General features: G+C 35.6%; 1 protein-coding gene across 2 annotated transcripts in view; it reads right to left on the reverse strand.

Moving 5' to 3' along the window:
* The window catches only part of LOC149829423 (myosin-17-like), a 65,948-nt gene that overhangs the window by 25,944 nt on the left and 25,569 nt on the right, over positions 1–14,435 (reverse strand). For both annotated transcript variants that reach the window (XR_016433703.1, XM_090015930.1), the window contains exons 14-27: positions 8,554–8,591; positions 8,230–8,356; positions 7,973–8,143; positions 6,941–7,072; positions 6,725–6,834; positions 6,520–6,580; positions 6,104–6,281; positions 5,751–5,956; positions 5,501–5,620; positions 5,203–5,301; positions 4,799–5,020; positions 3,191–3,330; positions 2,744–2,861; positions 2,613–2,648 (exon numbers count right to left, since the gene is read on the reverse strand). Coding sequence is in view for 1 of the 2 variants with exons in the window: in XM_090015930.1 (XP_089872056.1) it covers positions 2,613–2,648; positions 2,744–2,861; positions 3,191–3,330; positions 4,799–5,020; positions 5,203–5,301; positions 5,501–5,620; positions 5,751–5,956; positions 6,104–6,281; positions 6,520–6,580; positions 6,725–6,834; positions 6,941–7,072; positions 7,973–8,143; positions 8,230–8,356; positions 8,554–8,591 (1,758 nt within the window). In the remaining variant the exon portion in view is untranslated. The remainder of the gene's footprint in view (positions 1–2,612; positions 2,649–2,743; positions 2,862–3,190; positions 3,331–4,798; positions 5,021–5,202; positions 5,302–5,500; positions 5,621–5,750; positions 5,957–6,103; positions 6,282–6,519; positions 6,581–6,724; positions 6,835–6,940; positions 7,073–7,972; positions 8,144–8,229; positions 8,357–8,553; positions 8,592–14,435) is intronic.

Here is a 14,435-nt window from a genome sequence, read left to right on the forward strand (position 1 = left end):
ATATCAACTTGCTGATTTCTTCACCAAAGCCCTGCCTGCTCCTCGCTTCTTGTTCCTCCTTGGCAAACTTTCGGTCATTCCCCCGTAAAGTTTGAGGGGGGGTGTTAAAACATATGTAATAATACCATAATACCCGATAGGGGTATTATGGTCATTTCACAAAGTACCCCATAGGGGTACTTATTTTGTTTCTCGTATTTCACTATTTTTTATTTTTATTTTTATTTTTTATTTTTGTATTTTTTGGATACCGAAAAGGGGCCCCACAATGGAGTCGTTGGGGCCCCCAACGGTCACATATGTGACCGTTGGGGGCTCCCAACGACTCTATTGGGAGCCCCTTTGGTCTCCTCTTCTTATAAATAGGGGGAACCCCCCATGTATGTTGTATTGCTCTTGAGAGCTCCTCTTCAATAATAGTGATATTATTTTTCATGTGTGTAGCCTTTTTATAAGGCCCTTTGTATATCCCTTAGTGGATTTTCTCTCTTGTGCTTGTTGCATTTGTCCGTGTGGGACATAGTGAATGCTTTAGCATTCTTGGTTTCTTCCGCTTATTTCATTACAGAGCTCCCAATATAGCTGATGAGGAGCTCCCAATATAGTTGTTGGGAGCTCCCAACGACTAGAATTCTAGCCGTTGGGGAGCACCCAACAGCTATATTGTCAAGGACAATAATGCCCTTAACAATAAAGCAAATGAAAAATATAAAAAATAAAAGAAAAATAAAAATAGGAAAAAAATTGTTTAGCTCCTAATGGGTTGTTCCTGTTACAAGGGTCAAAAGACCACAATACCCCTCAAAGGTAAAACATATTATAGACACAAAAAATATACATATACATATGTATCATAGTCACTTGTATTGTTAAAGGTAATTTCTCGATGAGGGTATTTCTCGGAGAGATTTTCAAAAGTTGATAAATCTCGACAATATCTCAGGAGTTTAAATTTTAAAAATATAAATAACAACAAAAAAACTAAGAAAATAATAAGTTTTGCATCATTTTTCTTCAAAAAATATAAAGAAACATGTTTTAAAATATAAATATATATATATATATATAGGAAATGCAAACTTAAAATTTAAAAAAAAAAAAAGAGTTTTTCCCAAAAATATCATGATATTATCGTGATAATATTGCGATATTTTGTCTTCTGGCAATATTTTGAAAATATCGTGAGATATTACCTTTAATATCAGCTACCATAAAATATCGGTATTTCTCACGATATTTTCAAATTATCGCTGATACCGATGATAGTGATACATATTAGGACACACACACACATATATATATATATATATATACACACCCATATTCTAACACATATAGCTAATAAAACTAACTGCATATATAGACAACACACACACAATATATATATAGGAAAAGTGGTAGTTGTCTAACACTTTTTGAGCCTACCGCCAGCCTATCACCAGTGAATAGGGGTTTTCGGGTTGTTTTTTGCAAACATGACCCTGCAGATGTGTTTGGCATGGTCAATTTGCTAGGAAATGACACTTGGATCATTTTTTCGATAAAAAGATGATTTTTTAAGCAGTGAACATTTTTTTAAATTGTAGACCGTTGATTTTTAAATCTTATAAAAACAGAATCAGATGATCCAAGAGTCGATTCCTATAAAATCAAGCATGTAGATCATATTTTAGAAAAAATCCTTCCCAATCCTGGTAGGGTTACTGTAGGCTCAAAAAGTGTTAGGCAGCTACTCTCTCTCTCTCTCTCTCTCTCTCTCTCTCTCTCTCTCTCTCTCTCTCTCTCTCTCTCTATATATATATATATATATATATATATATATATAGATAGATAGATAGATAGATAGATAGATATATTAGACACCATTACTGGCAATCTGATCGTGCGGATGTGTCAGACATGTTACATTTGTTACGAAGTGACCCTTGGTTCGTATTTTTTTGAGCCAAAAACATGATTTTTTATCAAATTTGAAATTTAAAAAACTGTGGGCCGTTGGTTTCTTAAAAGAACTGCTTTTGTTGAAATTGGATGATCCAAAAGGTGATTCTGACTAATTCAACCATGTAGAAGACATCTATAGGGTCAGAATTTTGAAAAAAATAATAATTAAAAAATGGTAGAAATTGGAGTGCACACTGTGCTCATGGAATAATCCATGGCATACCAGCCCCCTTACTCTATGTGTGTGTGTTTCTAACTGTGAACTAGTTTGCTTATCAAAAAAAAAACTCTGACTAGTTATGTAAACAGTAACAACATTAAACTGATTGAATGACCAAAACACACCCTCAAAAGCAATGTCATTTTTTAACATACAAAGTTACCCATTGGGGTAAAAAAGTCACCCACTTTTCATATTCAAATTAATAAAGTACATCTTGTTACTTTGAAAAGTGTGCTCAATCATTTTAAAACAAATGAATCATTCTATCTCTAATTATGTATTTTCAAAATGCCATTGCTTTTAAGAAATTTTGATAATTTGAACCAGTTGAATGTTGCCATAAATCCATATATACAGATTGAGAGATAGGTCTTTACCATTAACTAATTTTATGTCCAAATATCAGCATCACTGGCATAAATATATGGAAATTAGATCAACTTACTGCTACAATCTTCATTTCACCATTCGCTGGTGCCCTCTGTCATGTGACAGAAAAAATTAACGTTAAGTGCCATCAAGGGAAAGCAGATACTATACATGATACCAACAAGTGCCACATCACAGTTCAAATACCTGAATAATAGTTGTTTTTGGTCGGGCTGATGAAGCTTTTCCAGTAGGTGAAATGGCTAGTGCCTGCTGACGAAGTACTTGATTCTCTGATTCTAGGTTTGAAAGCTTATCTTCAAGCCTACATTTTGCAAGGAAGAAAATTTTGATGAATGGGCTAGAGAGAACTAAAAGGCATGATCAATACAACACTTGTAACAACTTAAAATGACTAAACACATAATAGGATCAGAAATCATGAAGCATAAAATTGAAAAAAATAAAAGGTTATAAGGGCACAGGAGCTTCGTTGCACTTCCAAGTATAGTGTGTGCCTATGTATCCAATTAAGTTACTTGTGTCATTCAATGGAATGATTTGCTTACAAAAGAACATTAACATAATAAACATGGCTAGAATATAAATGAGGGAAACCATTAACTGAAGATATAGTATAGGAACACATCATACCTTTGTAGTGAATCTTGAAGTTGATCAACTTTTCCTTCAGCATCCTCAAGCTTTTTAATCAAGTCCTCATTTCTCTGCTGAGCTTCAACACAAGCCTTTTGGGCCTCATCTGCTTTCTGCTTCTCTGACACTAGAGAAGCCTGTAATACCAATAATATAAAGGTCAACATGATGCAATAGCTGAGATCTCCGGTTAGCCAAAACAGAAGTGACTGAACTCTAGAGCTTAATATTTACTAATAGTTACACTATTATCGACCAATATAGAGCTACATTTGTTCAGCACCAAAAAATGGCAGTTTCTTGAACAGATAATGCTTAAGGGAAATAAGAAAAGAAAAATTGCATCTCCATCTATCAATTGAATATTTTGCAATTATCTGGCTCATACATTAGTCTCATTAGCCTCTTTTCATATATCAAAATAAAAACTGGACAAGTTTTCAATATAAACATTGAAAGAAAACTCTATCCATTATCCGGTTAATTAAGCCCAATGGCAGTATCACCACTACAATAGATATAACAACATATGTTAAAGGCTAGGATGCTGTCTTTCACAAATAAGAAACAAACCACCAAGGTGACCAGCTTTGAAAAATTACGAATGGATATCACACCGCATGATTGCATCATGAAAATATCCCCTGACAGATGACCATTTTGCAGACCATATCATATTTCATAAAATACATAAAAGCAGTTGGAAAGTCATGACAAAAAACAATCAGCATCATGCAAATGACATCAGACTTCAAGTGATTACTTATGGAAGTCAAAATTTGCTTTGTCCTTAAGGTTGTTTAAAGGAATTTCGCTATCCAAATTTGTGAAACACTAGCTAAATGATGCTTAAATAACTTTCCATAAAATCCTTTTTACTTATTTTAACTGGAAATTTTTTAAAGATAGGTTTGAAAGATGCATCATCTATTAGTATTTACTTATTTAACTGTGATAATTTTTCAAAGATAGTTTTTAAAGACAACACACCCTCAATTTCATATATTCCCCCACTTCCCAAATGATAATCGATCTTAACAGTTCTTAACCATAACGGAGATTGAAATCTCTCTCTCTCTCTCTCTCTCTCTCTCTCTCTCTCTCTCTCTCTCTCTCTCTCTCTCTCTCTCTCTCTCTCTCTCTCTCTCTCTCTCTCTCATACATGAATATCACACACGCATGCATTGCATACGTATATACACACATACAAAATGACTCTACTGATTAATCTTTTATACAGCTTTCTTCTTCAAAAAGGTATTTGCATTAATACTTTTCTTAGTATTGGTATGTTTTCATTTAAGCAAATAACAACAAAAATATATAATTTATTTATCTTTTGTGTATAGTATACCTATTGATCTCAATATAATTCTAAGTATAAAACCTCTTTATCAACTATATAATTCCACAGGGCCTGGACAATATTGATGAGCTGTTAGACTAATTCTGTATAAAGTGGTGAATTTTGGAAATCTCTGGTATTTGATATTGAACCACTAAAAACTATTATGCCAATAAAGTTAGATTTTTTATGTATTAAATGGAACAATAAAGCTTGAAATAGCATAGATATCTGTCTTTAATTATGACATGTAGGACTACCTTCAAGCCTTCCACCTCTGCAGATAAAGCTTCAATCTTTTTTGTATCTTGAACAAGAACATGTGTTTCTTTGATGACAGGAGGAGCATCTTCTATAGCTTTCCGAGCTGCCTCACGTTCTTTGATAATCATTGAGTTTGCTTCATCCAGTTGAATTTGCATGGTTTGTAAAGCATCATTTAACTTGGATACTTCTTGGGCTTTCGCTTCCTCAAGATCCACCTGCATGTTTGCATGACCATTGGTCATTGTTACAGTTAACTTCATAAGCACTGACAAGAAAAATACTCGTGATCCACTAAGTGACAGTTAAAAATTGAAGAAAATGGAGATAAACACTGAATATTATAAATGGAATGGCCTTACTTAATTGAAGTTAAATTAAAACAAGAAAATACTCCTACCCTAGATCGTTTCTCAAATTGCAAACGCCATGTTAGTTCCTCCACACGTTTCTCAAGTTTGTCCTTAGCTTCTTTGAGTGCCCCAGTTTCCCTTGCAGCCTAAAAAGTTTATATTGACAACCATCAATAGTTTGTGCAATATAATAAAACAGAGAATTCATTATTGAACTTGCAAATCCCCAATGAAGACATGCATGCAAACACACTATCACAGATTGAACCAAGCTAAATAATCAAAGCATTTGATGTTATGCATCATTGCTTGACTAAAGAATCATAGTTATGTATCATATCTAACCATTTTGAGTCTCCGAAGTTCTCTCCTGGCAACCCGTGATCTCCAGCCACATTCAGTAACAATAGCTGCCCTTTTCAACCTCTTATAATATGAATATTCTCTATAACAACGCCAATGAGCCTGCAAGCAGTCATGAAGAACAAACGGCTCAAGTTCTAAGAGGTAATATAAAATTAATTCAAAATTTTATCTCTTACTAGGCAGAAAAATAATATTCAAATAAAAGCCATTCAACAGTAAGCGAGCTTACCTGTATAATAACAGCAGCTCTTGTTTGCTTTCTAAACCTGAACTCATTGCGAGCAGTCATTGTCCTTAAAGCAGTCTGCAGTGTGATTGCAGATGCCCTCAGTGAATTATATGACTTCCTAGCCAGATATCTTCTTAAACTCTTCTGGATCTTCTTCGCAGCAGCCTCCCTTCTCATATACTCATACAATTTACAAGCCAATCTTCCTGAAGTTTATTTAATAAATCAGCTAGATTCATAAACATCAGCAAAATAATATCCAAATACAATCTTCATGAAATGAAAAAAAGGCAAAAAACACAACAAATGCAAGAGGTTACTTGATAAAGTTTCAAAATAACTTAAAACTTTACCTCTCCACCGTGATTGCAAATGAATAGCAGATTTACGTAGCAAAAGAAACTCTTTCCGAGCAATATGAGTTCGAATCTGTCTTTGAATAATTCTTGCTGCATTTCCTAGTACCCTTGCTCTGCATGCATCCAGCTCAGCCATCTGACCAGCTCTCAGGAAGACCTTTGACTTTCCAATCTGCAGTTGGCAATCACATGCGGATAAGGCAAACTAGTTTTCATAATGACAGATCAATTGCCCAAAAGAAGAAAAATCCTCACATAAAATGGGATTTCTCAAACTCCATTTAATCAACTTACAAAACAGCAATACAAGATCTTGAAGAAAAATTTATTACCTCAACAAAAATTCTCAGGAATGGAAAAAACTAGCATGCAAAGAAGATTGCAGCTGGTAAGTTTATGGGAAAGATTACCTGATAACCTTTGAGACCCATTTTATCTAGAATCTTTTGGCATGCAATTTTTTCATCAAAGCTGTGTAGGGAAAGAATACAAAAAGCAATCACTAAAACTGTAGTACTAATTTGATATAACGAGCATTTATTGCAAATCAGTAATAAAAACTCTATTGATAACATATTTCTTTTCTTCATTTTGTATAAGAGGTAGATTGCTCACTTTCCATCCAATACTTCTGGAGCAAGAAGACCAAATCGGTGAAGGAATTCATAGAAAGTCCGCCTGGTAGGATAACCAGCACAACTGATCCTTATGGCCTCAAGAACACCCTATATGTGTGAATAATGAAATTTTCTTGGTTAGTTGAGCATCAGATGCTGAGAAGAAGGATCAGAAACACTAAAAAGGGACATTGATTGTTCAGAGAGTCCTTACACCACAACGTAATTGCTGAATAATGTTGAAGTTCTCAAAAATTGCTGGCTTTAGAACATTGTTTGGTTTCACACATCGGATGTAGTGGGGCTCCATCGAGCTCAAGGTTTCCATCAGAGATTGAAGTTGCATCTGTATATTCAATTAATTGAAATTATGCATTAACAAAAGGGATTTCACATGGAATGCAAATTACTGTAGAGAATGCCAATCAAAGAATAGAATGTTTGGGTGATGACTCACAGAGAAATATTATTTAACAAGTGAACTGTAAACAAGAAATTTTGTGTATCTGATTAGGCTATTCTGAAATATTGAAGCTAATACATACTGATCTTCCAAACATCTATCTCAGTAAAAAAGCAATGTTATCCATTTATCCTAGATTTCAAACAAATTGATTTGTATGTTCTATACTCCAAAAGTCAAAATATGCAAGTCTGAGTATCTTAAGGACCTTCAAGTATCTATAAACAGTAATGAAGTTTGGGAGGTCATAGGCGATGCATATACAAGAAGAAAAGCATTGGCAAAGAATACAAATTACTTGACAAGATTGGAAAGGGTTGACAAGGTAGTCAATCCATAAGCGAGTAATATGTGAAATTGAGAGGCTTATCAGACAAGTTGTATTATTTTATTCAAAAATAATATGGCATTTCAACCTCATAGCTAGCATTCAAGACTTACAAAAAGGATTTAAGACAACCAACTAGCAACAAAAACAGGACAAAAATACATGACACAGTCAACTTGCATTTATAAGCATCATTATTGCTCGTAATATAAGAATTTTTAAGAGAATATTTCAGTAATCTATGAAAAGGGATGAATTCAAATAATATTAACATATAAAATATGATCAATACAATAACGCAAATTACATAGGTCCAATTATCCTCCAGCCAAACTTGAGCTACTACAGCAGTAGATTTTCAAGGATCAGTAGATTAAGCTTATAATTATGCTTTAACTAAATGCTCCAAAATATAGAAGATTCTTGCATATTGAAATAAATGGAAGAAAAAAAACCTTAAATCTTGATCCAATGGAAGAAAACTTCGATGACTTTGATGTCTCTTCAGGGGATGGAGGAAACAAGGATGTTACAAAAGGGCATTTGGAAGCACTCAATAGATCCTGATGTTCTGCCACCACATAGTCTTTGTTCTTGTCCAGAAACAGATCAGCTTGATATGTGACCTGCAGCATTTTTCAGGGAAATAAGTATCAAGCACTGAACTCATGATTATATCAAACAAAATAAAATTGAAGCATTCTTCCTTTACCTCTCCAGCATAGTGAGAGATGGTAAAATTGGTACGCGAAAGCTTTGGCTTGATAAACCGCTTATTGTTTTTGAATGTCTGGTAAAGCTTCTGGGCAAATGTTTCATGTGTTGACTTTGGAAACATGCTAAAATGCAAACAATTATTCAATAAATAAGTTCCAAATGTTAAGACCATTAGGAGTAACATCAGCTAATGCATGGTTAAAACACAAATTTTCTTTTGAAGGGGCAAAAGTAATTTTTTTTTTAATTAAAGTAAAAGGAAAAAAAGGAAGGTGACCCAAGAAATAAGAAAAGCACAAAATTCAAGAGATAAGTGTACCATGCTTCATCAAGCAGCACAATAATTCCTCCTGGTTTCTGTGTAAACAAGAAACATGTGGCATTTAATAAACAGGTGAATCACAATTCAAAGAAAAAAGGGAAAAAAAGTATACAGTCAATGTAAATTGACATTGACATGTTTAATGCTAGGAGCAGAAAAATGTTTCGTCATCATTGACATCAAGCCTTATGCTGAGTATGTAAATATTTTATTTTCATTGTTCAGCTCTAAACTGTGCATGTAGAGTACAAAAGGCCAACTAAGTCATTCGTGTTTCAAATTTGTATTTTGGGGAATATATTTAAGAAGAGACGAACATAATAATAAAAAAGAAAAGTAATTTAGCAACATGCATCAGTTAACAATGGTAATTCATTCTCCCATTTATTATACATAAAAGTTTTCATCGTGGTCAAAGAAAGCCTCCTCTAATATCACATAACTACAATGCATAATTTCAGTTAACTTCAATTGTAAAGCAACATGCCCCATAAACAACAAAGAATGACCGTGAATGCAAACACAATCTGGAAAATATTTTTGATAATCCATTCTGAAAGATCAATTATTACGAGATTGAAAGTAGTTACCATAATGACAATATCGATCCACAGTTGGAATTTTTAAAACTAGATGAACACATTGACTGTTAAAATGTATCTCCCAAAATCGTTGATGTAAATATAAATATATATACTTATATACATAGAGATACATATACATATAATATTTATATGTATATGTATCTCTATATATATATAAATATATATATTTATATATTTTTTCTTTTTTTTTACCCGATAAGGGTATAATTGTAATTTCCCTTCTTGCGCATATTCCATTTGGAATATGCTGTATTTTTCTTCTTTTTATTTTTTGTGTTATTTTTTATTTTTATTATTTTTACCTTTTCATAAAGGTGCATTGGGGGTCCCCCAATAGAGTCGTTGGGGGCTCCCCAACGACTCCTTTGAGAGCCCCTTTGCACCTCCTTCCTCTTGTATAAATAGGGGTGTTCCCCCTTTGTTTTCTTCAAGCTTGAGAGTCTCAAGCATTTGCTTCTTTCTATAAAATACATGCCATAGTGCATGTTTATTATTTTTACGCTTTTGCGTACTTTGTTCAAGTGTTGTGAGAGTGCCTTCGTGCACATCCTTTCTAAAGTATTTGTGCTTGTATGCGTATTGTCTTATCATAGACAATTTTACATGGTATCAGAGCAAGGTTGATTATTGAAGATCGTGGGATTCTCCTTTTTTGAGTGCCTCGAAAAACATGTCTTCCGATCTTTGAAGTTTGAAGTGGTGGATCTCTCTTCTCAAATATTTTAGAAGAATCTTGTGCAAAGTTGGTGTTGGAAATATTGTGTTGGTACGCTTTTCTCCCTCCCCCTTTGCTCTCTAATGGGCGAAAAAGAGTCTCATTTTGCTCTTGGTTTCAAATTAAATGGGTCCTACTATCATGTTTGGGCCGGAAATATGGAGGCTCGTATAAAAGGGAAGGGCCTATGGGGATATGTACTTGGCACAATTCCGGAACCGGAACCCAAGATTACCGTGGTAAATGGAAGCGAAATCAAGATTCTTGATGGAGAAGAAAGAACCAAAGCCCTTGAAGAATACTCCAAGAAGCACGATGAATGAGAAATGAAGAATTTCAAGATTCTTTCATGGTTTTTCTCATCCGTGGAAACCAAGATTAATGTCAACATTATTGAGTTCAAAAAGGCATCGGAAGCTTGGCATTATCTTGAAAAAATGTACACATCAAGGGATTTATCTCATAAGTATTATCTTCAAAAGAAGGCTATCTCCCTTACTCAAGGTGAAATGACAATTAGGGAATATTTTGCCGATCTTTCCTCTATTTGGGATGAGCTTGCAATGCTTGAACCAAAATGGAGTGGAGAGGCAATTGAGCTCCGTCACAAGCAACTTGAAGAAGATCGGTTCTTCAACTTTTTGAATGGGCTAAGGCCCGAATTTGAGCAAATAAGGTCATCTCTTCTTTCCTCCTTTTCCCCCCCTTCTCTTGAAGATGTTATTAAGACTGTATCATAAACTGGATCGGGTTTTCCAGTGTGGGTCGGGTTCTCCAATGTAACTTGTAACTTTATGTCTGGGTATGGATCCAAATACTTAGTCCAACCCAGTTACTGTTTTGTATATGTATATATAAACATAAAGTAGGGCATGACTTCAAGATGGAAGCCCCCCTTTGCTGCCGCAGCTCTCTCTCTCTCTCTCTCACGCCTCATTCTCACGTTCCAGCAAGATCGAGTGGGCCATTCTCACATGGTATCAGAGCAGTCTTCTGCACAGTGAATCGACTCCGAAGGGCGTGTCTAGCAAGATCGACACTGTAGGTGTTGTTCCGTCTAGGGCTATCCAGCGAGATCAACGTCCCAGGTGTTTCTTCTTCCAGGTTCTTCAATCTACCTCCTTTTCTATTTTCTATTTATGTCTGCATCCTCTTCCATTTCTGTCTTTATTCAGCTTTTCCCTCTCTGTTTAGTCATCGTTCCTTTTTTTGTTTTCTTCCAAACTATCGATTCAGATCTGATCATAGATCTGTTCGATCTCATCGATAGATTGGACCCTGCGTGACTGCTGCCCTCTTTATCTACCTTTTCTTCCTTTTGTTTATCACGTCTGATTTGGATCAGACTGTCGAACCCAAAGGCTATCTGAAATCCGAATCTGCCCAAACGTGGGTTCTGATATCAGATTTGGTATTAAGCTGAAAACAGCCATCAACTGTTTAGGTTCATATATTGTGCTTTGGTTGTTGCATCTGTTTCATTCCAGTCTGAAATCAAGATCAGATCTACTCCAAAGATCAGATCTGTTTTCTTAGTTGTTGTTGTTTCTTCGTCTGTCACGGTTAGATCTGAGTTCACTTCAGATCTGAAGCGAATCATATTTTTATTTCTTCCCGATCCAATTTCACTCGTTTATTCTTGATTTTTGGTCATTCCTTCAAGATCTAAAATACCTATTCCTTTATTCTTTATTCTTGATTTAATCTGGTTTGAATTTATTTCAGATCTAAAGTCATTCCTTAAGTGTGTCAGCTACTTTATAGTTCAGTTTTCATGGATTCTGTTACCCTGCCATCTAGTTTTCTAGGACAACTTATCTCAGACAAACTGAATAACAATAACTATTTAACCTGGAAGAGGCAAATACTGCCTTTCATTAAGAGCCTCGATCTCTATGGACACCTAGATGGAATGATCTCTGCACCATCAGAATTTATTGTGCAGGAAATTGTGGACGATAAGGGAGAGACTTCTAACAAGTTGATTCGAAAACTTGAATTCACCACTTGGAGAAAACGAGATCAAGCTGTTGTAGCCTACATTACCTCTACTCTTTCGCAAGAGGTTCTTGTAGGTATTCCAGATGAGTGCTCAGCAATGGAGCTGTGGGAACAACTTGCGAAGACCTATTCTCAAATCTCAGAGGCAAGAATTATGCATTTGAAGAGGGAGTTTCAACTCCTAAAGAAAGAAAGCATGACTCTTACAGAGTATATGAACAAGGTGAAGATCATCACAGATCAATTGGCTATGGTGGGCTGTGTGATTTCTGATAAGGACAAAGTTCAACAAGCGCTAAACGGGCTTGGATCAGATTATCATATGTTGGTAACATCTCTCTTGTGTCTTCCTTCACTTCCTAACTTTGAGGATCTTCGGGAAAAATTACTACAATATGAAATTTCCATTAAAGGAGAAGATGTAGGCAACAATTCAGGAAGCCAAGAAGTATTGTTTACAGGGACAAATTCAGGGAGAGGACGTGGCCACTTCCGAGGAGGACATGGACAGATAAGAAATAATCAAGGGGGGCGTGGATTGTTGCCCACGCCTAGCATGCCGTCAGGTAGTTTTTCGGGAAATCACAATTTCAAAAATGTTCCAACTTGCTATTTGTGCAACAAAAAGGGACATATCAAGGCAAATTGTTGGCACAACCCGCAAAACAAAGGGAAAATGAATATCACAGAATCGTCAAGCAAGGGAAAAACTGGAGGAACTCAATGGGATGAAGACAATGTCAAGAGTCTTTTAATATCAGCTTTGTCAGGATTGAATTTCAAACAGGGTGATCAGGGAACTTGGTATATTGATTCTGGAGCTGCAGCCCACGTGACAGGTGATATTGGTAAGATTTTGAAACCTATCCCTTATCATGGAAATGCAAGTATTAAAACTGGAGATGGAGCTCTCCATCCAATAACTTACACTGGAAACGTGAATATTTCTCTTTCCGATGGTTCCCTAAAATTGTCCAATGTTTTTCATTCCCCTAATATTGTCAAAAATATCATTTTTGTTTCTAAATTGGTTGATGACATTCATTCTTGCGTCGAATTTACTCCTTCTGTCTGTGTCAAGGATCCACTCACGAAAAAGACGCTCGTTGAGGGAGAGCGAAAGGGAAATATGTATATCCTCAAAGAGACTTCTTCACTTGTTCGTAGAGCTGGATCAAAATCGTCAATTGGTCAACCATTCAAATTGGATTCATCTAAGGATTGTTTGAGTTTGTCTTCGTACAATAAGCCAAATATTTGGCATTGTCATTTGGGTCATTGTAATAATTCTTCTCTTGAGAAATTTGTGTCAAGCGGTCTTATTTCAAGATCAAGTCCGCATAATAAGGTTGATGGTTTTCTTTGTTCTAGTTGTCAGTTGTGTAAGAGTCATGTACTTCCCTTCAATTCAATAAATGAAAGAGCTTCTTTTTCTTTTGAACTTATTCATTCTGATGTTTGGGGACCTGCTCCACAACCCTCTTTGTCTGGCAGTCGCTACTATGTCACATTCATTCATAGTTATTCCAGATATACTTGGATTTATTTTATGAAATACAAGTCTGAGGTATTCAAATTCTTTCGTTTATTTCATGCTCTTATTGTCAATCAATTCTCGACAAGTATTCAACAATTCCAGTGTGACGAAGGGGGAGAGTATCTATCAAAGGAATTTACTGAATTTCTTCAAAACAACGGGATAAGGCGTAGAATATCTTGCCCACACACACCACAACAAAATGGGGTCGCGGAAAGAAAACATCGTCATATTGTTGAAAGTGCCCTAAGTATGTTGCATGACACTCATATTCCTTTAAGTCTTTGGACAGAAGCTTTCCACTCTGCGGTTTATATAATAAATCGTTTACCGATGAAAATGTTGAATAATTTGACTCCTTATTTCGTGTTGTTTGGTACCCAACCTCAATACAGTCAACTACGAGTGTTTGGATGTGTATGTTATGTTCACATTGACAGTTCCCAACGTAACAAATTTCAGGATAAAGCTTGTAGATGCAGGTTTGTTGGGTATGCTGAAGAGTATAAAGGATATCGATGCTATGATCCAGACACTCGACGCATTAAAATATCACGAAACGTTGTCTTTGATGAGAACAATGTTCAGATCTTGAACAAAGAAGCAAGGGTTACTAAGAAGGAAGAAAGCTATCAGCCGTGGCTAGCGAATGAATTATTTGATCAGCTAGAGATGGATAACTCTGCTTCATGTCACACAGTGATAGATGAATGTGAGCCCATGGAAACCAATGCAGAACCTAGTGGGAACATGTTGACAGTTGCTCAAGGATCTACTGTGTCTCCCATCGCAGAAGAAACCTTGACATCTGGTACTGCTCGTCCAGATGGCAGAAGATTCAAAGGGGCAGTGTATGTCAGAAGAAGGGACACACCCCACATAACTGAGCATGTCAAACGTTCGGAAAGGATCAGACACCCTATTGAAAGATGGGTAAGCTATGAGAATTTTTCCACAGAAATGCAGTTATTCGTTGCAGAGATTGAAAAACAAGAAGAACCCATCGATTTCTCCCAAGCCT

Source organism: Nuphar pumila, chromosome 8, assembly GCF_984573655.1.
Source record: "Nuphar pumila chromosome 8, dmNupPumi1.hap1.1, whole genome shotgun sequence".
Lineage (NCBI taxonomy): Eukaryota > Viridiplantae > Streptophyta > Magnoliopsida > Nymphaeales > Nymphaeaceae > Nuphar > Nuphar pumila.